This window comes from Ovis canadensis, chromosome 16, assembly GCF_042477335.2.
Source record: "Ovis canadensis isolate MfBH-ARS-UI-01 breed Bighorn chromosome 16, ARS-UI_OviCan_v2, whole genome shotgun sequence".
Lineage (NCBI taxonomy): Eukaryota > Metazoa > Chordata > Mammalia > Artiodactyla > Bovidae > Ovis > Ovis canadensis.
In genome coordinates this window covers 41,363,332-41,387,311 of record NC_091260.1, presented here as the reverse complement: position 1 = coordinate 41,387,311, position 23,980 = coordinate 41,363,332, and the positions used below count along the sequence as shown (strand labels likewise).

The window sequence follows — 23,980 nt, the reverse complement described above, 5'->3', positions numbered from 1 at the left end:
TCCCTCATGATACTAAATATTTTTATACCAACATTTTTAGTAATGGATAATTAAAAAAATTATACCATCATGCCATAGTATTTCCTTATTATTCAATATTCATTTTTTCCTAATTTTACTTTGTACATATTTGTTATAATTTTATGGAAATGATTGTAGTCCAGGTCTCTTTCCCCACCAAAATATCATTTGAACATCATTAGTGGTCTATCCTCATCATTGTATTTAATGGTTCCCTTCTGACGTGTCTGATTTTAGATATTTGACTTCTTGTATTTATGAATAGTATGCTGACGTCCAGGGTCAGCAAATTATGACCAGTGGGCCGTGGGATCTGTTTTGAACAGTTTATGATGTTTGCTTTTCTTAAAGGGTTGTAAAAAAAAAATGGCCCCCAAATAAAGAGAAATATGTGCAAGAGATTATGTGGCCTGTAAAAACTAAAAGGTTTACTATTTTGACCTTTACAAGAAAAGTTTTCTGAACCCTGAACTAGACTCATAAAAGCAGTGGTTCTTGTTCTTGATCCTTATTCTTGTCTTAGTTTCTGTATAGTTTCATAACTAAATTGGCATATGTTTATATCTAAATTTGCACAAGATTATAAAAATTTCTAACCTTTATGATTAAGACAGATGTTTTGAAGCATGCAATTAAAGAATTAATTCCTATGTGAATAATTTTATCTATTTTCTATAACATCAATATTTTGAAGCATGCAATTAAAAAGTTAATTCCTATGTGAATAATTTTATCCATTTTCTTCTTTATGTAACCTTTAGAAATGACCATGAAAAAATAGAAAGTGTAAATTCATAAATAATGAAAATGTGCTCAGTATTTTGATATATTTTTAAGGAGAGAATGGAGAAAACATAGAGGCTGGGTTATTAGTTTCTAACATGCTGCATTTTTTGGTCATTGATATAAAAAAGTAAAAGGACCCTCTACATTCCTTTATTCTTCAAGTTACATAAAGCTATTTAATAATTATAAAAGTGCATTCTCTGAACCCTATAAAAGTGCCATAGTTGTGTACTACATTAGCATTATTTGAATATTATCATACACGGAACTGTTCATTGAGTACTTACTGTGTGCCAGGTACTGCACTTGACAGTTTTGAGATTGAATGCGAATTTTGTGTCTTAATTTCCACCAACTTTTCTGCCCTCTGGCAACTTGTTCTACTTTCCTGAACCTCAGTTTCCTCATTTGCGAATGAGGATAATTATATTATTGCTGTCAGAAGTTTATGATGAGGACTTAGTGAGATCATCCATCATTGTTTGACCTGGTTTCCAACACAAAGTGATAGTTTATTGAATAAAGAACTAAGCACCTGAATAAATATTTAAATAGGATGCATGTATTCAAATCCTGGCTCTGCTACAAAGCAATGACGGGTGAGTTACTTTATTACTCTGAGCCTCAGTTAATGAACGTGTAAATTGGAAATGGTAATAGTACCCTGGTGTCTCAGTGGTAAAGAACTCACCTGCCAATGCAGGAGACACAGTTTTGATCCCTGGGTTGGGAAGATCCTCTGGAGGAGGAGATGGTAACCCACTCCAGTATTCTTGCCTGGGAAATCCCATTGACAGAGAAGCCTAGTGGGCTACAGTCCATGGGGTCCAAGAGAGTTGGACAGGATTTAGTGACTAAATAACAAGTAGTACCTATTGTGCATTATGATTATATGTATGTAAAATCCTTAGAATGCTTTCTGGCAGGTGAGCGCTCAATAAATATTGGCCATTAGTTTTTACAATTTCTGTTATCATCATAGTTTTTTCCCTCACTGTAATTAGCATTGGTAACTTCAGAATTTTATAAAAATATCAAAAATAGAGATGTGTATGTGTGTAGAATACAAAAACTACTGTTTTATGCCCTTTCAGTTCAGTTCAGTCGCTCAGTCGTGTCCGACTGTTTGCGACCCCATGAGTCGCAGCACTCCAGGCCTCCCTGTCCATCACCAACTCCCAGAGTTCACTCAGACTCACGTCCATCGAGTCAGTGATGCCATCCAGCCATCTCATCCTCTGTCGTCCCCTTCTCCTCCTGCCCCCAATCCCTCCCAGCATCAGAGTCTTTTCTAATGAGTCAACTCTTCGCATGAGGTGGCCAAAGTACTGGAGTTTCAGCTTTAGCATCATTCCTTCCAAAGGACACCAGGACTGATCTCCTTCAGAATGGACTGGTTGGATCTCCTTGCAGTCCATGGGACTGTCAAGCGTCTTCTCCAACACCACAGTTCAAAAGCATCAATTCTTCAGCGCTCAGCTTTCTTCACGGTCCAACTCTCACATCCATACATGACTACTGGAAAAACGATAGCCTTGCCCTTTAGTTATCTTAAAAAATATTCCTGTTTGTGTGGAATATACTGTTGTTGCTTGTTTTAATTTGGATACATCAGACACGTAAAACTGCCTATTGAAACATCAGTGACATTTAAGTGGCAGAACACCTGGATAAGTTTCAGAACTACTGATGTTCTAATGTGGCAGGAAAATTTATGGGCATATTATTGTGGCAATCAGTGATCCCTCCACCCCTTCCTCATGTCAGAGACTCCTTTCTTGCACTTAGAGGCAGCTCTGAATCTTGAACACCAAGTGATCACATGAGAAGATCGTTCAATTTGTTAAATAGAACCGGGGGTATTTGAAACTATGAACCAAATAACTCTTGAGTTCATGTACGTATTTGCCTGTACATAAAATGGAAAGGTATATATATGGTATAAAGAGGTCACATGAGACCACAATCCAACTAAATTGAGTTAGTTAATGTATGTCCAGTCATTTCTGAACTATCTGTGGGCATCAGGGATGAGAATTCATGACTAAGTTTTAATTTAAAACAACCTCGAACACACTGTCTTTTAAAGAAAATGAAACAATAATGTTAATCTTTGCTTTTAGGGAATATGGAGCCATTGATGATGTAGATATTGATCTGCATATTGATGTTAGCTTTCTTGATGTAAGTATCGACTTATATGATTGCTGCATTTAGAAAACACTTTCATTCTTGGAAGAAATTTAATTTTAGTTTCCCTTATAATAAGATTAGAAGCATAATGACTTTGTTAAAGTGATTTATGAAGAAATGCTACGACTGGTTGAAAAAGCAGAGATTTTGCATATGTTTTCTTCCATCAGTTCTTTTAATATTTTCTGAAAATTATGGGTTTCTATCAGTAGTATAGTATGTCCTAATTTGTTTTCACTTGAATTTTCAAATGAAGACCAAAATTTTAAAAGTACTTTGACTTTCATATCACAGACCTGTAAGTTTTTGAGATAATTTGTAGGCTTTAATGATAAGCACTTCTTCAAAATAAGTTTTAAAAACAAATATATTTTTTATTTTGGAAAAAAAATCAAGAATTCTTAAAAGATGACTAATTCATCTTTCAAATATTTGCACAGGAGGAGATTGCTGTGGCATGGGAAGTGATTCGAACAGAACCTATAATTGTCCGATTACACTGTTCTCTTACACAGTATTTGAATGGCCCAGGTTAGTTTCATTTTCCTATTTTTGCATATTCATCAGTTGTGCTTTGTGCATGAAGTACAAAATGGTTCATTTGGTAATTCTGAACAAAATTAAGACTATCTTGATAATGCTGTTTAAACATACTTGCATCCTAACAGAGGTGCTGTATCACCAACATAACTTATGTAAACAGAAACGTACATTTAGTTTTATAGTTTTCAGAAGCTAATGTGTTGCTGTGAAAGAAAAACAATAAAACCTAAAAGAGAATTTTGCATATAATAAAACACTCAGTAACTATACTTAGAGTTGCCCTTAGGTTTAATTTTTTGTGTTTCTGAGCCTGATATTTAATTTTAATTTATCTTTGATTACTAATGAACTTAGCCTAAGTATAACATATTTCTTTTTTGAAAATGAAGTATTAATAATATTTTTGTTTTCCAATACTTGAAGGGATGATTTTTATGTATATGAAGGAAGAGTTGTTTATAACAAAGGATCCTATTATCAATCTTGCCAAGACTTACTGGATTTAAATGTAATCTATATGTATTATGGGACTTCCGTGGTAGCTCAACTGCTAAATAATCTGCCTGCAATGCAGGAGACCCCAGTTCGATTCCTGGGTTGGGAAGATCCCCTGGAGAAGGGAATGGGTACCCACTTCAGTATTGTCTGGCGTCTCTGGTGGCTCAGTTGGTAAAGAGTCTTCCTGCTGTATGAGAGACCCAGGTTTGATCCCTGGATCTGGAAGATCCCCTGGAGAAGGAAATGGCAACCAACCCCAATATTCTTGCCTGGAAAATCCCATGGGTGGAAGAGTCTGGCAAGCTACCGTCCATGGGGTCTCAGAGTCAGACACAACTGAGAGACTTCACTTTATGTACTTCTCTCTCTCTTTCTCTCTCTCTCTCTCTCACACACACACCAGTATCTACTCATATTGTTGTAATTATCTACTGCTGCAGAATAAACCACTCCAAAATGAACTGACTTAAAACAACTTCTCTCTCACCATTCTTTGGGGCTCCACTGGGCAGCTCCTGCCTGGAGTCTCCTGTGCCTCTGTAGTCAGATGGTGGGTGGAGTTTATGTTTTTGAAGGCTCCATTAGGTTGGAGGCTCAAAATGGTTGGACTTTAGATGATAGCAATTTTGCAGGTATCATTTCAGGACTACGCAGGACTCAGCTGGAACTATAAAGTGTCTCTTTACACCTTTGGCTGCTTTGTGTGGTTTAGCTTCTTGTAGCTTGGTGACTAGAATCCAGAAGCAAGTGTTCCAAAAAAGGGGCTGTGGTAAAAGGCTCACGGAGTCTCCCACTGTATTTATTCATCAGAATAGTCAAAGAAACCAACCAAAATCAAGGGTTACTGACATAGATTGTGTTTCTTGGAATTGTAGCCATTTTTAATCTTCTGGGCACATATTACCGTGGTCTCTGCATGTTTTGCTTTAGATGTATCAAAGAGCTAACATCTGTTATTAGTTTTCACATAAGAAAGCTATCTGCCCTTTCAGGTTTATGAAATATATAGGAAGGTCTCCATTTTGAAAATATTTCTGTTGTCATCACTTTTTAATTATTATATAGTGTATTCTACCTAAATAACAACATGCAGTAACATATAGTAACTGGTGTGACCTAATGCTAGGCAAAGACAAATAGAGGTGACATATTTTAATTTTGATTATGTGTACAGAAATAAACATTTATATTTATAAATGCAAAAATATATATAGAGAGAAATGCAATAAAGAAGGAAAATAGAATCCGTCTATACTGAGGAACCAATAAGTCAGTTGGTGGTGTTTCTGTTTTCTGTGCACATGTGGTTTATTTTCATGAAGTTGACATTGAATTGTATTAATAGCTATGCACCTTAATGTTAGAGCCTTTCCTCCAGTCATTAAATATCCTAAAGCAGAATGATGTGTAATATCTGCATAATAATTTAGCCTGTAGATATATGTGTTTTTGCTGTTTCTCCATTTACTGTAGGGAAATTCTTCTTTCTTTAGTGATTTGAAATATACTTATTCGGTTTTATTCTGATGGAGATTAAAAGAAAAATAAGCCCTCATGTCTGAACTTTTTTTTTTTTTCAATTAACAGGGTTAGGAACAAATTTGGGTCATTTCATCTCTACTCACTCAGTTCCATCTGTGCGAGATGACAGTGTGGCATACTTTTATGTAACCTTTACCACTGTTTCATGTGTTTATATAATCTTGAATTTTGGGCAGAGGTTTCCCTTTACAATATCTTTTAAAGACTCATCATATTTGCATGGCTTTATAAATATTTCAACAATTATGTTTTAATTCATGTTGAGATGATTTGTTGTTCAGTACCATTTATTCAGTTTTGCAACTCATTCGTAATTTAATTCATACTTTTTCATCTCCATTGACTGATTTACATATTAGTTTGTAAGCTAAAGAAATGTGAGGGTTATGCTTCATTCTTCATACTGGAGAATGAGTCTTTTTTTTTTGTGAACAAGAGAAATTTAACGAGGTATAAATTATGAGCTCATAATAGTACCCCCAAAAAGGCAAAAGTGCTTTAGAAACTTCTCCTAGTTTGTGTGTTCAGTTCAGTTCAGTCACTCAGTTGTGTCCTACTCTTTGGGACCCCATGGACTGCAGCACGCCAGGCCTCCCTGTCCATCACCAACTCCCGGAGCTTACTCAAACTCATGTCCATTGAGTCAGTGATGCCATCTAACCATCTCATCCTCTGTCATTCCCTTCTCCTCCCACCTTCAATCTTTCCCAGCATCAGGGTCTTTTCAAATGAGTCAGTTCTTCACATCATGTGGCCAAAGTATTGGAGTTTCAGCTTCACCATCAGTCCTTCTAGTGAATATTCAGGACTGATTTCCTTTAAGATTTACTGGTTTGATCTCCTTGCAGTCCAAGGGACTCTCAAGAGTCTTCTCCAACACCACAGTTCAAAAGCATCAATTCTTCAGTGCTCAGCTTTCTTTATAGTCCAACTCTCACATCCATACATGACTACTGGAAAAACCATAGCCTTGACCAGACGAACCTTTCTTGGCACAATAATGTCTCTGCTTTTTAATATGCTGTCTAGATTGGTCATAGCTTTTCTTCCAAGCATCAAGCATTTTTTAATTTCATGGCTGCAGTCACCAAAGTTTGTGTGTGAAGTATTTTAATTCTATTCATTTGGGAGAAATCTGTCTTGATTGAGTTTGTGTTTTGTAGTGTGTACTTACTGAGCTTTCCCCCTTCATTTTCCTTGGTGGTGTTGTTGTTATTGTTATTGTTGTTATTTAGTCATCAAGTCATGTCCAACTCTTTTGCAAAGCCATGGACTGTAGCCTGCCAGGCTCCTCTGTCCATGAAATTTCCCAGGCAAAAATACTGAAGTTGCCATTTCCTTCTCCAGGAGATCTTTCCAACCTGGGGTCAAATCCCATATTGGCAGGGAGATTCTTTACCACTGAGCCACTGGGAAGCCCCTTCCTTGTTACAATTTATATATTTATCTTTGGTTGTTATGCTTAGATCTTATCCCACCTCAAGGAAGTTTTACGCAATCATTTTTTTGTTGTTCCTTCTCTATCTGTTCTCCACAGTATATGCAGATTGGATCTAATTCCTATATCCTTCATGCTTTTTATCATTTGTCTTAAGTCTTTTGCCCATCACCTCTGATTTTATAAGTTATTTTTCAATTAATCTTCTACTACATTAAGCAGAATTTTTCATAATTTAGTCTTTGATTTAATGTTCCCCTTCAGTTTTTAACTTGACCACAGTCTCTACTGATATCATATTTATATATCAATTGCTTTCCTTTTATTTATGCATCATTTGGAATTTTGTTGTGAACAAAATCAACAGTCGCCCAAGACACATAATTTTGTTCCTGTAGATGTGAATTTTGTTTCCCTCAGAATTCAGGCAGTGTTAAAATGCACTTCTCTCAAAAATTAGTGTGGTTTGTGTATAACTTCTTGCATTAAGAAGAGTAAAGACTCTTTGTAATGAAAACAGAAAATACAGAGATAGCGTGGAGAAAAAAAAAAACAGTAAAGAGGATTCCACATTTACTTGATTCTATGGTTAGAAGAACAAGAACCTCAGATATGCAGATGACACAACCCTTATGGCAGAAAGTGAAGAACTAAAGAGCCTCTTGATGAAAGTGAAAGAGGAGAGTGAAAAAGTCCTCTTAAAACTCAACATTCAGAAAACTGAGATCATGGCATCTGGCCCCATCACTTCATGGCAAATAGATGGGGAAACAGTGGAAACAATCAGAGACTTTATTTGGGGGACTCCAAAAATACTGCAAATGGTGACTGCAACCATGAAATTAAAAGATGCTTGGTCTTTTCAGGAAAAGCTATGGCCAACCTAGACAACATATTAAAAAGCAGAGACATTACTTTCCCACAAGGTCCATCTAGTCAAAGCTATGTTTTCTCCAGTAGTCATGTATGGACATGAGAGTTGGATTATAAAGAAAGTTGAGCACTGAAGAATTGATGCTTTTGAAGTGTGGTGATGAAGACTCTTGAGAGTCTCTTGGACTGCAGGGAGATCAAACCAGTCCATCCTAAAGGAAATCAGTCCTAAATATTCATTGGAAGGACTAATGCTGAAGCTGATACTCCAGTACTTTGGCTACCTGATGTGAAGAACTGACTCATTGGCAAAGACTCTGATGCTGGGAAAGATTGAAGGCAAGAGGAGAAGGGGACAACAAAGGATGAGATGGTTGGATGGCATCGCCAACTTGATGGACATGAGTTTGGGTAGACTCTCACAGTTCGTGATGGACAGGGAAACCTAGTGTGCTGCAGTCCATGGGGTCGCAAAGAGTCAGACATGACTGAAAGACTGAACTGAACTGACAGTGAGCAAGAATCTCTTAGAAGAAATGGAATAGCCCTCATAGTCAACAGAAGAGTCTGAAATGCAGTACTTGCGTGCAGTCTCAAAAACAACAGAATGATCTCTGTTCGTTTCCAAGCAAACCATTAAACAGCACAGTAATCCAAGTCTGGGCCCCAACCACTGATGCCAAGAAGCTGCAGCTGACTGGTTACATGAAGACCTAAAAGACTTTCTAGAACTAACCTCAAAAAAGATGTCTTTTTCACTATAAGAGATTGGATTGCAAAATTAGGAAGTCAGGAGATACTTGGAGTAACAGGCAAGATTGGCCTTGGAGTACAAAATGAAGCAGGAAAAAGGCTAACAGAGTTTTGCCAAGAGAATGCACTGGTCATAGCAAGCACCCTCTTCCGACAATAAAAGAGATGACTCTACACTCAGATATCACCAAATGGTCAATAACTGAAATGATTATATTCTTTACAGCCTAAGTTGGTGAAGCTCTATGCAGTCAGCAAAAACAAGACTGGGAGCTGTCTGTGGCTCAGATCATGAGCTCCTTATTGCGAAATTCAAACAGAAATTGAAGAAAGTAGGGAAAACCACTAGCACATTCAGGTATAACCTAAGTCAAACCCCTTACAATTATACAGTGGAAGTAACAAAGGGATTCAAGGGATTAGATCTGGCAAACAAAGTGTCTCAAGAACTAGGGACAGAGGATTCATAACTTGTACAGGAGACAATGACCAAAACCACCCCAAAGATAAAGAAATGCAAAAAGGCAAAGTAGGTGTCTGAGGAGGCCTTACAAATAGCTGAGGAAAGAGTAGAAGTGAAAAACAAGGGAAGAGAAGGGTAAAATATATCCAACTGAATGCAGAGTTCCAGGGAATAACAGGGAGAGATAAGAAGGTCTTCTTAAATGAACAATGCAAAGAAGTAGAGGAAACCAATAAAATGGGAAAGACTGGAGATCTTTTCAACAAAATTGGAGATATCTAGGGAACATCTCATGCAAGGATGGGGATGACAAAGGACAGAATAGGTATGGAAATGACAGAAGAGATTCAGAAGGGTCAGAAGAACTATACAAAAAAGATCTTAATGACTAGGATAACCATGATGGTGTGATCAGTCACTTAGAGCCAGACATCCTGGAGTGTGAAGTCAAGTGGTCCTTAGGAAGCATTACTACCAACAAAGCTAGTGGAGGTGATAAAGTTCCTGTTGAGCTATTTCAAATCCTAAAAGATGATGTTGTTAAGGTGCTGCACTCAGTATGTCAACAAATTTGGAAAACTCAGCAGTAGCCACAGAACTGGAAAAGGTTTTCATTCCAATCCCAAAGAAAGATAATGCCAAAGAATGTTCAAACTACCATACAGTTGCACTCATTTCACGTGCTAGTAAGGTTATGCTCAAAATCCTTCAAGCTAGGCTCAAGCAGTACATGAACCAAGAACTTCCAGATGTACAAGCTGTGTTTAGAAAAGGCAGAGGAGCCAGAGAGCCAGTTGGCAACATTCACTGCATCATGGAAAAAGCAAGGGAATTCCACAAAAGCATCTACTTCTGCTTCATTGACCAAGCACCTTGAATGTATGGATCACAACAAACTGTGGGAAATTCTTAAAGAGATGGGAATATCAGACCACCTTACCTGTCTCCTGGGAAACCGTATGCAGGTCAGGAAGCAACAATTAGAACCAGACATGGAACAACAGTCTGGTTCAGAATTGAGAAAGTAAGACAAAGCTATATATTGTCATCTTGGGTATTTAATTTATATCCAGAGCACATCATGAAAAATGCTGGGTTAAATGAAGCACAGACTGGAATCAAGACTGCTGGGAGTAATAACAACCTCAGATATACAGATGATACCACTCTAATGGCAGAAAGTGAAGAACTAAAGAGCCTTTTGATGAGGGTAAAAGAGGAGAGTGAAAAAGCTGGCTTAAAACTCAACATTCAAAAACTAAAATTATGGCATTCAGTCCCAATACTGCATGGCAAATAGAAGTGGAAAAAGTGGAATCAGTGACAGATTTTCTTTTCTTGGGCTCTAAAATCTCTGCAGAGGGCTACTACAGCCATGAAATTAAAAGATGCTTACTCCTTGGAAGGAAAAATATGACAAACCTAGACAATGTATTAAAAAGCAAGGACATCACTTTGCTGGTAAATATCCATATAGTTAAAGCTGTGTTTTTCCAGTACTCAGGTACAGATGTGAGAGTTGGATCATAAGGCTGAGGGCCGAAGAATTGATGCTTTTGAACTGTGTTGCTGGAGAAGCCTCTTGAGAGTCCCTTGGATTGTGAAAAGATTAAACCAGTCAATCCTAAAGGAAATCAACCCTGAATATTCATTGAAAGGACTGATGCTGAAACTGAAGCTTCAATATTTTAGCCACCTGATGCAAAGAGCCCACTCATTGAAAAAAAGACTCTGATGCTGGGAAAGATTGAAGGTAGAAGGAGAAGAGGGTTGCAAAGGATGAGATTCTTCAATGTCATCACCAACTCAGTGGACATGAATTTGAGCAAACTTCAGCAGATATGAACAGGGAAGCCTAGTTTGCTGCAGTCCATGGAGTCACAGAGAGTTGAATATGACTTAGTGACTGAACAACAACAAGATTAGTTCCATTTGTAGCAAAATTTGCTTAAAAGTTTCTCTCATATGAGGATGGCATTATTCCAAGTTTCTGGTCCTTTTGCTGGATTTCTCCTATTTCTAAAATGCAGCGATTATGATAAGCCTTGTTCAGGACGACTGACTCACTTTGTCAGCTTAACTAGTAAATTTCCCCAAAGACTATGTTTTTTATCTCAGAGAAATTTAAGGAAGAATATGATTTAAAATTAGGAATAATATGAAATAGATGGCCAACCTAGAGACAAGGATACTAAAAAGAAACATATAATTTATTATTCTGGAAAAAATAATGAGAGTTTATCCTAGTTTACAATTTGGATCATTGCAAGCAAATAAATAGATGAGAAAGTATTTCTTGAAGATTGTTTTGCAATGTCTTAGACAATATCAACGTTTATAGTAAAATGAACTTGCAAAAAATGTATGACTTGCAAAAATTCAAGGTTTAGGCTGACTTAGTTAACAGTTCTTTTTGAAGAGCACTTGTTCCTTGGTTTGGAGAATGTATGAGTAATACTTATCGGAACTATAACATTTGGCCAGGGCTAATCTGACAGTGTATCTGTGAGTGAACAGAAATGATAAGGAAAGAAGAAATAACCTCCTTATCCACTTTGAAGTTAAAGATTATTTTCATTGTACATGGGGAAATATACTTTAAATAAAAAGACAAGATTGTTATGATTTTTATGGTACTATGTATTTTTTTGAAAATTGCTGGTATGAGGAAAAGGGGATGACAGAGGATGAGATGGCTGGATGGCATCACTGACTCGACGGACATGAGTCTGAGTGAACTCCCAGAGTTGGTGATGGACAGGGAGGCCTGGCGTGCTGCGATTCATGGTGTCGCAAAGAGTCGGACACGACTGAGCGGCTGAACTGAACTGAACTGAAGTCTAGTTTATGGTCTCAAGGACGAGGCTGCTTTTTGTTTAAAGTGACACACAACTAACATTATTAAAAATGTTTTCTTGTGCAAATCATCTCATTATTGATACCACTACATTTATATGATTAGAGTTGGAATAATTTCCACCTATCTTGAACGACCCTCACTTATTGCTTTCCCAACCTAAATTATGAGAGACAAGGAAAAGCTGAATAATCTTCCCTTTTAAAACAAAAAATATTTTAGTAGTTTATCCTTCTCATTCTTTTGTCCCCAAAAATGTACCTTGTGGGGAATTTAGTTGAGGTAATCTTTTAATTTAGGGAGAATAAGTATTTCTATGATATTTATTACTTTTCCTGTAAAGGGTCATTTACTTGTAGATTCTACTTTTATATTTATTTATTTGTAGATTCTACTCTTAATAGTCTACTTAGAAGACTACTTTTAGCTAAATTTATACCTGAATATTTGTTAACTCCTGGAGAAGGAAATGACACCCACTTCAATATTCTTGCCTGGAAAATTCCATGAAAAGTCCATGGGGTCGCAAAGAGTAGGACACGGCTGAGCATACAGACACATATTTGTTTATTTGCTTAATGGGTCTTTTATATTACATTTTATTTTCTAGCTAATTATTTTGGCTAGCAAATAGCTATTACTTTTAACATTTAAAAAAATTAGTCTAAAGCATTTTCAGATTTACAGAAAAACTGCCAAGTTAGTATAGAGTCCCCATACATGTATATCCAATTTAACTGATTACTAACATCTTATTTGAATACATTAAATACATTTCAGAAGCTAATTGTATTAATTTTAATAGTATATGAATTTTGTCACTTGAATTTTGGAATATTTTTGGAAGTAACATCTTATTAGCTCTTTCAGTATATTCCACAATTTGGGGTCATTCAGATTTTATACTACTAATTGAGTCAATATTTGTGACATTTAGTTTCTGCTAATTCATAGTATGAATAAGTTTTGGTCTTTGTATTATTAATTTGTAGGAATAATTTATATATTTTGGTAAATAGTTGTGTGTACTATATCTCTTCTCTTTTTCTCCCTTTGTCTTATACAATTATCTTCAGTGAAGATTTCAGTTCTTCTAGTGCATTTTGAATTTTTTTCTGCATTTTTAAAAGCCAGGCCCCTTTCATTTTTCTGCCTTCATCTTCCCAGTTTCTTTTTCCATCTGCCTGAGAAGAGATTGTGTCTTCTTAAATCTTCTTAGAGAGAACACACTCTGTTCTAATTTTGTCATCTTTTTCTTTAAAGAATAATTCCCCTGAGTTTTCAAGTTAGGATTTTTAAAATTCATTTTTCTATAGCCCTGGGTTTGGGACTCATGGAATTGAAGTTAAGTATCCTCTATGTTAAGGATTAGAATGTTTGCTGGACAGAAACATTCTGATGGGTGATTAGCACCAGTTTTCTTTGATCAGTGGAGTGTTTGTATCCCAGACTAATGGCCAAGACAGGGAGTGAGGCAGCTGGGGGTACCAGCCTGCTTTGCTGTGTGGAGCATGTGTGATCTGAGGATGTATAATGATTAGACAGTCTTAGTTCTAATGATCTGTTATTGCCACAGTTTGTGAGAATGGTACTACCCTTGCTCTTGCACAAGGTCATCTTTTTATTTGCATACTAGCTTCCATCCTCTTTCATCTAAATTAACACACCCTTTTCTCTCCTTCTTATACTGTTCATGTATGTCTCTTTCTTCTAAAAGATTCCCATCAGTAAAAAAAAAAAAAGTCCTCTCATTTTAAAAACAAACACCTTTAGACCTTAAATCACTCTTCATTTAGTCGCTAGCACTCTGCTTCCCATGACTGTTGCGTTTCTTCATTAGACTTGTCTCTGTTAACTTACTCATTTCTGCCCTTTCTTTTCTTCCTTGAATATGCTGTAGATGTGTTTTGGACGCATCATTTCACAACCAGGCCTCTTGTCAGCATCACCAGTGACTTGAATATTGCTTAATGACGCAATGACCAATTTGGAGTCTTCATCTTAATTAACTTAGCAGCATATTATAACAGTTGTTTATCCCCTCCTTGGAAAACTTTTGTGAACATATGTCCATATCAGCAGCATTCTGGAACCTTCCATCCTCGTAGCTATTCCTCTTCAACCTTCTCTGTGGAGCCTCTAGATACTGGATGGCTCAGGCCAAATCCTTAACTTCTGTCTTCCATCTACACTCACTCATAGTTTCTCATCCAGCCTCATGCCTTTAAATACATATATGTTCTGACTCATCCAAATGTATGTCTTTAGCATGTTTTTCTCATCCAAGTGTGTAAATACTGGATTTCTCTAGTAGCCTACTTAAAGTTTTCCACTCGAGTGACAATCAAGCATTTCAAATTTACAGTGAAGGTGGGTCCTTAGCTGTGTCTGACTCTTTGCGATCCTATGGACTATAGCCTGCCAACCTCCTCTGTCCATGGGATTCTCCAGGCAAGAATACTGGAGTTGGGTTGCCATTTCCTCCTCCAGGGGATCTTCCCCACCCAAATTTACAATATCCAGAGTGAAACTGCTGATCTTCCCCGCTGCTTCAATCTGATTCTCCTGCAGTCTTTCACCCAGAAGTTTGTTAACTTTTATACTTTTGGTTGCTCAAGCCAAAATCCTTTGATTCATCCTTGACTCCATTCTTTTTCTGATACTTTGAATTCAGTCCATCAGCAAAACCTGTCAGATCTCCCAGAGAGTGTGAGTCCAGAATGTTCCCCACCTTCACTAATCCAAGCTACCATACTCGTCCCTCAAGTACTCTAAGTTCTGGGCCGAATTTCCTGTTTCTACCTCTGGTCTTTACAGAAGATCCTGTAAAGGAGGAGCTGCCTGTGCTCCTTCTGTCGTCTCCTCTCCTAACGAGATACCTTGTTCACTCCTCTCCGACTCCCCTTGGTGGTCCTAGAATAGTGAAGCACATTTCTTCCTTAGGGGCACTGCCCTGTGTCTACTCCAGCCAGGACCATTTACTTTCTGCCATATTATCTAATGCTGATGTCTTTTTGTGCCCACCTAACCTTTAGCCCCCTACCCCCTTTCCCTTCTTTATTTTTATCCAGAGCCTTTATCACTATGTGGCATTTGGTCTGTTTTCTTATCTGTTTTCTATCTGTCTCCCCCTGTTTACTAAGGCTTAGAAGGGCAGGGTATTTGTGTGTTTTGCAGCTCTATCTATAGTGGCTGGCACAGAGGGAACATAATAAATACCCCTTAAAACCAGTGAATAATGAATGGTGAGTGACTCTTTTGGTAGTTATCAATTTCATAAGCAGCATAGTTATTAATTTACATAAAGGCACATATCTGATAAAAACGTTAAGCACACAAGATGGTGTGCAGTGAAAAGTGAAACTCCCTATGCCTTACTGTCATTCTCCATTGTTTTATTCTTAGAAAAAGATCTATGTGTAAATGTCTCTCTTACACCTAAAGAATAGAGTGCAAACTATTCTTACACCTAAAGAATATCTCTTACACCTAAACAATAGAGTGCAAATACACATTGCTATTTACACTTAATATATATTTTTGAAAATCATCATTATTATACATATTATACATTTACATATACATATATTTATACATTAGAATATAATATGGAAGGAAAGCTGTGACAAACCTCACAGTGTATTAAAAAGCAAGGACATCATTTTCTCCACAAAGGTACATATAGTCAAAGCTATGGTTTTTCCAGTAGTCATGTACAGATGTGAGAGTTGGTTCATAAAAAAGGTTGAGCACTGAAGAATTGATGCTTTCAAATTGTGGTGCTGGAATAGACTCTTGAGAGTCCCTTGGACAGCAAGGAGATCAAACCAGTCAATCCTAAAGGAAATCAAACCTGAATATTCGTTGGAAAGACTGATGTTAAAGCTGAAGCTCCAATACTTTGGCCACTTGATGCAAAGAGCTGAGTCATTGGAAAAGACCCTGATGATGAGAAAGACTGAAAGCAAAAGGAGACAGAAGACAAAAAAGTGGCAGAGGATGAGGTGGTTAGATAGCATTACTGACTCAATGGACATGAAACTGAGCAAACTCTGAGAGCTGGTGACAGACGGGGAAGCCTGGAGTGCTGCGTTCCATTGGGTCGCAAAGAGTCGGACACAGCTTAGTGACTCAACAACAGCAATGGCACCCTAGATCTCCAAATCTCTGTGTAAAGCATAAGTAACCACGTGTAGGATTGTGTGTAGACTATTTTAAAATGTGTATGTGTGTGTATATACATATTACGTACACATAGTAATATATATATTACTTTTCAGTCTTTTTCCTGGCCGATAGTTGAGTTTCAACTCAAAGTTTAGACCATTTTTTTCTTTTTCCTTTGCAGTGCCCACTGTTGATGTCTTTCAGATTTCCACAAAAGAGAGATTTGGTCTGGGGCATCAGCTGAAAAAGTAAGTTTTCCAGTGAGTGAAAGCAACTTTCTGTTAAAGAGAGCTGACTTCTCATTTTGCTTGCCACCCCCACCCCATTTTTATTCAGCACAGCTTTTTGAAGTAAATGCCTCAGGAGAGGAATTCATCCTGGTGCTGAGAGGCACATCAATAATTTAGCTGGCAGAGCTCACTTTTAGAACTGGGCCAGATTCCACCTGCCCCGCCCCCTACCCCCCACCCCGGCCCCCCGCAGCCAGGATCCTTTCTCATTCCTGCAACACCCTGCCTTCCACCTGAGAAGGTGGGCATGTGAAAATCAGAAAATAAACTCTTAATGTTTAGAATTCCACATCTTTGAAATGAAATTCAATTTACAACATATGTTTAGCACTTTATATTATGTGGTGTTTTCCTTTTAAGGACTCTGAAGAGAAATTTTCTCAGTTTTCTGTATTGAATTAGGTATGTTTTTCCAGCCTAATTGGCTTTGTTTTTTTGATTGGACTTTGTTTTTCAAGCCAGTATCTTACAGGTCTTGGAGCGAAGCATGGAGCCTGCCTTCTATGTTAAGCCATTCAAGTTAGGTACCACCTCACCTTGCCACATCTTCCCACCCCCCTATGATTTTTTTTTTTCTTCACCAATTTTCTCCTTTGTTTTAAAACTTATTTTTAATTTAATGACTTTACTTGTTTAGAGTGGTTTTAGGTTCACAGCAAAATTGAAAGGAAGGTACTGAGCTTGCCTCCTGCCCCCACACATACATAGCTTCCCTATTAGCAACATCTCCTACCAAGTGGCACATTTGTTACAACTGGTGAACCTATATTGACTATGATTATCACCCAAAGTCCAGAGTTCTACTTTATGTACTTTTGTAAGCCACTTAAGAAATATTTTGGGAGAGTGAAATGACATTGGTCCAAACAAGACAAGAAACATAAAAGTACAGAAGTGGAGAAATAGCTTCCTACCCATACTGGCATTTGAGTACATCATTGGGGCTCAGAAAAAGTAATGATGTGTGTAATCCCCAACCCTGAGAAATTAAGGAAATCTGTATTCTATATTCACTGTTTAATCACATTATAGAATATGTTTAGTCGCCGAATCATGTCCAACTCTTGTGACTCCATGGACTAGAGCCTGCCAGGCTCCTCTGTCCTCTGGGTTTCTGGAGTGGGTTACCATTTCCTGCTCCAGGGGATCTTCCTGACCAGGGATCAAACACAGGTCTCCTACATTGCAGGTGGTCTCCTTTTTGGCAGGCAGATTCTTTACCAACTGATCCACCAGGAAATAGCATTTCAAAAAAGTTATTTACTTTTATGTATAGATTTTAGTTATGTGGACAGTTTGGTATATGAACTGGAACTTTTTTTTCATGACTCTTGATCAGTTTTAGTCTAATTTAGTTTCTTTCCTTAATTTTAAATAACTGGGTTTGCCTGTGATCTTATAGTCTAATATAATATATAATAAAATTCAAAACCTGATCTCATTCTCAGAATAAGTCATAAGAGGAAATTGAAATATAAAGAGGTTATCTTCCAGAAACATACAGCAAGTTAGGAAGGCAGATTTAGAATCTAGGCCTTTTGTTATTGCTCAGGAAATAAGAAATACTCATTAAACTTTTTCTGTGATTCTTTATCTTTTGTGTTTCTGGCAAAAAGACAGAATCTCAACAACAGCAGGAGCTGCAGCATTTACTTATGCAGTGCTGCTTTTTTTTGTCAAGTAGTTAGCATAGTGATATATATTACCACCCTTGATCTTCATAACAACCCTATCAAGCAGGTACTATTACTCGCCATGTTTCCTAGATGATGAAGCCCAGGCCCCAACAGTTTAAGCAACTTGCTTTAGCTCACACACTGAGAAAGTGGTAGAGCCAGGATGTGATTCCACATCAGTATTTTTGATTCACCCACTAATCTGTCTCTCATACAATCCTAGATACTTCTTGCCTTCATAAAGCTTGGAATATATTTTCAGCATTGAATACATATTGGGGAAAACGTGAAGTCATTAGAAGAGCCTGAAGGAAAAAATACTGACTCCAAACAGATGTAATATAGTGATCAGTCTTGAATAGGGTATCTGTTAGTCAAAGGCTAAGCATATCACAGACTATGGAAATAATCTTAAACTCTGTATGACTTTATGTTCAATTGGCATTAATCAAACTTAAGCTATTTTTAAAAGGAAAAGTACATTGTGAATCTCCAGCATTGCCTTAAGTACATACAAATAAAGCATGGTATAAATTATTCATATGTTGAGTTCAAATTTATAAACCAAAATTCAGTTTATAACTGATGTGTAAATTGCAGTAAAAACTCACATTTCAAATTAATACAGGAATTTAACTTGATGGATGATGTCATTTCGCTGCAGCTGTTTGAACACAGTACTGGTTACAGTGGTGCACATTTCTTTTGAAATCAGCATGTAGAAAATCATCACATTGCCCCTGTATACTCCCATTTCTCTATCTGAACTACCCTGGAATCTTTGTTTGAATAGCTGACTGCGACATCATCTGGTCTTGATGTGAATGCATAATTTACCTTGAAGTCTTTTCCCTTCTTTTTATCATCAGCCAATGGCAGTTGTAATAGTTCTTCTTAGTGCCAGTAAATTCAAACACCAGTATGAGCACTGAAATCTCTATTGTAAGGGAGTGTCCATTATACTAAATGTACTCATATGTATATTTCAAATTACCATTGAAATGAAACACCATATTGAATTACTTATAGAGACAGTTAACTCCTCCCTTTCAAATCCAGGAACAGGTAGGGATTTGGGTGTCCAAGTTTAAGAATTACTAGTTTAAGATGTTGAAGTCACACTTTCGAATGCTAATGTTATTTGAAAATGAGAACAATTTTAGCTCTTTGACTTGTGCTTTGTTCTGGTTAGTCTGTCGAGAATCAGAGATGCACTTGTTAGGTTTCTTAGGGAATGGAACACAGGAATGGCAATTTTTTATAGGAGGAAAAGAATTTAAATCTGCCTGGTACAAAGGGTGGTGTCACTGGGGAGTCAGGTTAGGTCCAGGGGAAAACGATGACCCTGATGTTCTATTACATTTAACTTTTGCTAAAATCTTGGGAGAAAAATATCTTCAAAAATTAAGTGGAAAATAAAACCTTGGTTTCCTGTTCTGATCTCTGGGAGAGAGAATACTGCAAATTTGAAGTCATGCATCAGTGATTGTCACTGCAGTGTTACCCCCTTCTTCCTCACCACCTCTACAGCTATAAACACCACCCCCCATAATTCCATATTTCCTCTGAATTCATCTAAGCTAGCTGACAAAGTTGGGGTAGTAAGTCTGAGTGATATAGTTTCTGGCAGTCTGTGTTAATTTGGTAAATGAATAATCAGCCTAGTATTAAGAGGCATACCTGCCCCTTTTGAATAACATGTTAACATAGATTCATCTGTATCAGATTACATAGGTATTACAGCTCTGCCACTTTCTATCCAGGTAAACTTGGACAAATTTCATGTCCTTACCTTACTTATGAAATGTGTAGAAGGAGGAAAAAAGATTCGTAAATAAAGTTCCTCCTTTACACCCCGGCCTATTGTCAGTGGTAGATACTGGTACCATTTTCCTGGTCCAAAAGCAATCTGTGTTAGAAATAACTGAAAACAGCAGGAATAGCAGCCAGTGCTGAATTGACTCTGAAAAGAAAATGAAAATGTTTAATCTATTACACACAATGTTTATTTTAAAATTTCTTCTCTACTTCAATATCACTTAAGGGACCCTCCTCCAGGGCCACTGGAGAGATGGGATCCAGAGAAACTGTCACAGCCTGGGACTCATCTCAGAAAATAAGGCCATGTCTTAAATCCGCAGTTGACATTCTAGAATTTTTTACTGCAAAACAGTGATGCCATGGTCTTGATTTAGAAAATATTGAGGTCAGAAGTTACCAAATTCCTGCCTTATGATAGGAACTGAAAATTCTTAGAGGCTCATCATTAAAAGAAAAAAAAAAATACAGCATATTTTCAAGTGAATGGGGCTGTGCTGAACATAAGATTTGCTGATCTGCTTATTCTCCATAGAGTTAGTTTTGCACAGCTAATTTTTGCTTAGGATTTTGTAGTTTCATTTTGGTTTCCTTTTCAGGAAGAAAATGACATAAACAAATCAAGTAAAAAGAAAAAGTTTACTTGTATCTTAATCATAATTAATAACAAAAATAATTTTTAAACCTATGTGGCTGGCACCAACAAAATATTTCAGACTTTTCTTTTGCCACCAAAGCTAAAGCTGTTGATCCTAGAGGGTGTCCTTATAAATCTCTTTATATCTTTATTCTTTTACCTTTTATCAATTATTTAATCAATTGTATTTTTAATTATGTCACAGCAATTATTAATTGCAACACAGTAAAACCATTAGAAATTTGCTATAGGATGCTTTCCTACACATGAAATCATCTTGTGTGGTTCAAAATTAAATTCTCTCTAATCACCATGCCTTTATTTTCCTGTGATAAATGCATTCTCTCCATAATCTATACACAAATCTGATAGTAAATTACCTTGGAACTGTGACAACACACTTACCTTTGGTTTGACAGAATCATGCAGACATTTGTTACACAGCAGTGGAAGCAGAGCAAAGAAAAATCCAATTGCCTGCACAATAAGAAGCTGTCAGAGAAGAAAGTCAAGTCTCCCCTGCATTTGTTTTCAACCTTGCGCAGGTGGGTAATAGACATCTTTCCCTCGTCTTACTTAAATGCTGCACTTGTGATCTTCCATGGTTATTTAGTTCAGCACGTTCCTTCTACAGTCTTGGCATCTGTTTATTTTCTTTATGACTTTAAAGAACAAATCAAAAAACATAGCTACTCATTTCTGTGTTTTGAGTTTGTGTTTTTACATTGGTTAAATTTAATAAAATTACATTTCTTTTGGCTTCTAATTCCATAGAGTTTCCCTACCAAAATTAGTCCTTTGTATCGCAGGGGTCCTCAAATGGTCCATGGCCTCTTAGGAACCAGGCCACATAGCAGGAGGTGAGCTGCAGGCTAGTAAGCGAAGCTTCATATGTATTTACAGTCACTGCCCATCACTAGCATTACTGCCTGAGCTCCTGTCAGATCACTGGTGACATTAAGATTCTCAGAGGATTGAAAACCCTAACCCTAAAGTCAAGGTGGAATATTCTGACATTGCCACAAAACAGAAATGAACTACACAATAAATGTAACTCACTTGAACCATCCTGAAACCACCACACTCCCAGGCCCACAAAAAAACTTTCTTCCATGAAACCGTTTCTGATACGAAAAAGGTTAGGGACCACAGCTTTATAGGCCTCTAGAATAGGTAGGAGGGGGAAAAAAAAAACTGGACAATCAATCCTTTTTTTTTTTTTTTTTGCTTTCCAGGTAACATAGAGTTCAGTCCCTGTGATTTTTCGGTACATACTTCTGGTTTCAGTTTTCACTGGATAGGCTGGGTTTAAAAGAGATGGTATTTGTAGCAGAGTTGAGTTGATGGAGCTCGACAGGTGTTCTCCAGGGTCTGTTACACTCACGATTTGCCCTGTGTTAACTGTTCGATTTCAAAGGTCGCCAAGTTATCCTCCCCCTGGTTGTGGAAAAAGCAAATCTAAACTGAAATCGGAGCAGGACGGGATCTCCAAGACGCAGAAGCTACTGCGGAGGACTTGTTCCAGCACCGTCAAGACGGAAGACGTGTGCGCCCCGAAGCCACACAGGACCTTCGGGCGTTCGCTGTCCAGCGACCCCCGGGCTGAGCAGGCAGTGACAACCATTAAGTCGCACAAACTCTTGAATCGTCCCTGCCCTGCAGCCGTCAAGCAGGAGGACTGCCTCGCTCTCAAGTCGCACAAACTCTTGACCCGCTCTTGTTCTGGAGACCCGCGCTGTGAGCACAATGCCAGCCTGAAGCCTCACAAACTGTTAAGCAGGTCTTACTCCAGTAACCTCAGAATGGAAGAATTATACGGACTCAAGAATCACAAGTTGCTCAGCAAGTCTTACTCCAGTGCCCCCAAGTCATCCAAAACGGAGCTTTTCAAGGAACCCAATGCAGAGGGCAGGAGGCTCTCTCTTACCTCAGGGCTCATTGGTATCTTAACACCATCGTCATCTTCATCTTCCCAGCCTGCTGTGCGTACATATTTTCATCTTGAGTTCTTAGATGTTAGCCAAGGGGCAGGAGAGGGTTTTGTGAGTACGTCTGTGTTGCAAATGTCTGGTCAAAGACACACGGTTTTGTTTTGGGTTTTGAAGATTTACTATTTTTTTTCTTTTGAATATTCCTTTGCATACCAGACATTTTCAGCTAGTACTGGAATGTTCGTTTTGAATCTGGAAAAACAAACGTTCCTGTGGATGTGAGGTCTAGTCCAGATTCCTGTCATGGGAATGAATACTCCTAAAAATAGAAGGAAGTCCATTGAATTCACAAAGCAAGCATAGCATTTTGAATGTTTAATTAAGCAGGTTTATCTAATCCCTAGTTTTCTCACATAAGTAGTGGAAGTCAGAGTTTGTCTAAAGACTAAGAGTGGTATCCTTCCTGTTGTACATAAGTGGAACGCTTTGCCTGTGAACTTGTAGAGAAAAGTAATACTTAACCACTGTATCCCAGAGCGTTACTTCAAGCTGCTCTCAGTGTCTGCTTTATAAAACTGAAATCGCTTTATCCTGAAGCTGTTTTGTGGTGAAGATGGGGCTGGCAGGAGATTGTATTAAAACTTAAGTACTTTGGGTGGTATTTACTGGGAGTCAGATTTACACAAAGTTTGCCTCTAGAGTGATTAGCATTATAGCCAGCTTCAGATAAAGAAGCAGACCTATCTTATTTATAATTACATAAAATACTTGACCAAAAGTTTTCTTTGCTTTTAGTAAATTGGTATGTGTGTGTGTTTGTGGTGCTCTTGTATAGGTATATTTCTGAAATTACATTGTAAACTATACTGTGAAATTTTGTGTGACGAAAATATATTTGACTATGTTGGTAGTTTTAGGTGGACATCCCTAAAAGCCCATATCTTCTCAAAACTGTCAAAGACATACAGAAAATTAATTTTGTCAGAGTTACATAGTAGACAGCGTCCCATAGTTAGTTTCACTCAAGAAAGATAATTTTAGATATTCTGTGACAGAAAATGTCTTCGTGTCCTCCCATAATACGTCCTACCGTATTATGTTGAGTGTAATATGGTGTTTAGTATTCTACCCCTTTCAGTAGCTTGGAGGAATTGTGCCTCTTTCATACATCCTTGGAGGAATAATTCTATCTAGTTGTAAAATGAGTCTGAATAGTCTAAATGAGGAAGTGAGAACATTCAGTGATCAGGGACAGAGACAGCAAGTTTTTGTGATCATTTAGAGATGCCAGTCATTTTTACTAGAAGATCAGAAATTAAGAATGCAATTCATTTAGTTTAAACACAGATTGCAATAATAATGGAAGGAAGAACATTATCATAAATTATAAAATCTTAGTCTCATAATCAGTGATTTGATTCACTTACAGGTAATCTTAGAAAATCACATCTGCATTCATTCTTGCAAAAGTAAAACACTATAATTTATATATTT

At 37.4% G+C, this 23,980-nt stretch overlaps 1 protein-coding gene across 3 annotated transcripts in view; it reads left to right on the top strand.

Moving 5' to 3' along the window:
* PARP8 (poly(ADP-ribose) polymerase family member 8) overlaps positions 1–23,980 on the top strand; it is a 192,153-nt gene that overhangs the window by 120,421 nt on the left and 47,752 nt on the right. For all 3 annotated transcript variants that reach the window (XM_069556386.1, XM_069556384.1, XM_069556385.1), the window contains 5 exons: positions 2,931–2,991; positions 3,441–3,531; positions 16,316–16,382; positions 20,975–21,100; positions 21,973–22,537. In XM_069556386.1, the coding sequence (XP_069412487.1) occupies positions 2,931–2,991; positions 3,441–3,531; positions 16,316–16,382; positions 20,975–21,100; positions 21,973–22,537 (910 nt within the window). The remainder of the gene's footprint in view (positions 1–2,930; positions 2,992–3,440; positions 3,532–16,315; positions 16,383–20,974; positions 21,101–21,972; positions 22,538–23,980) is intronic.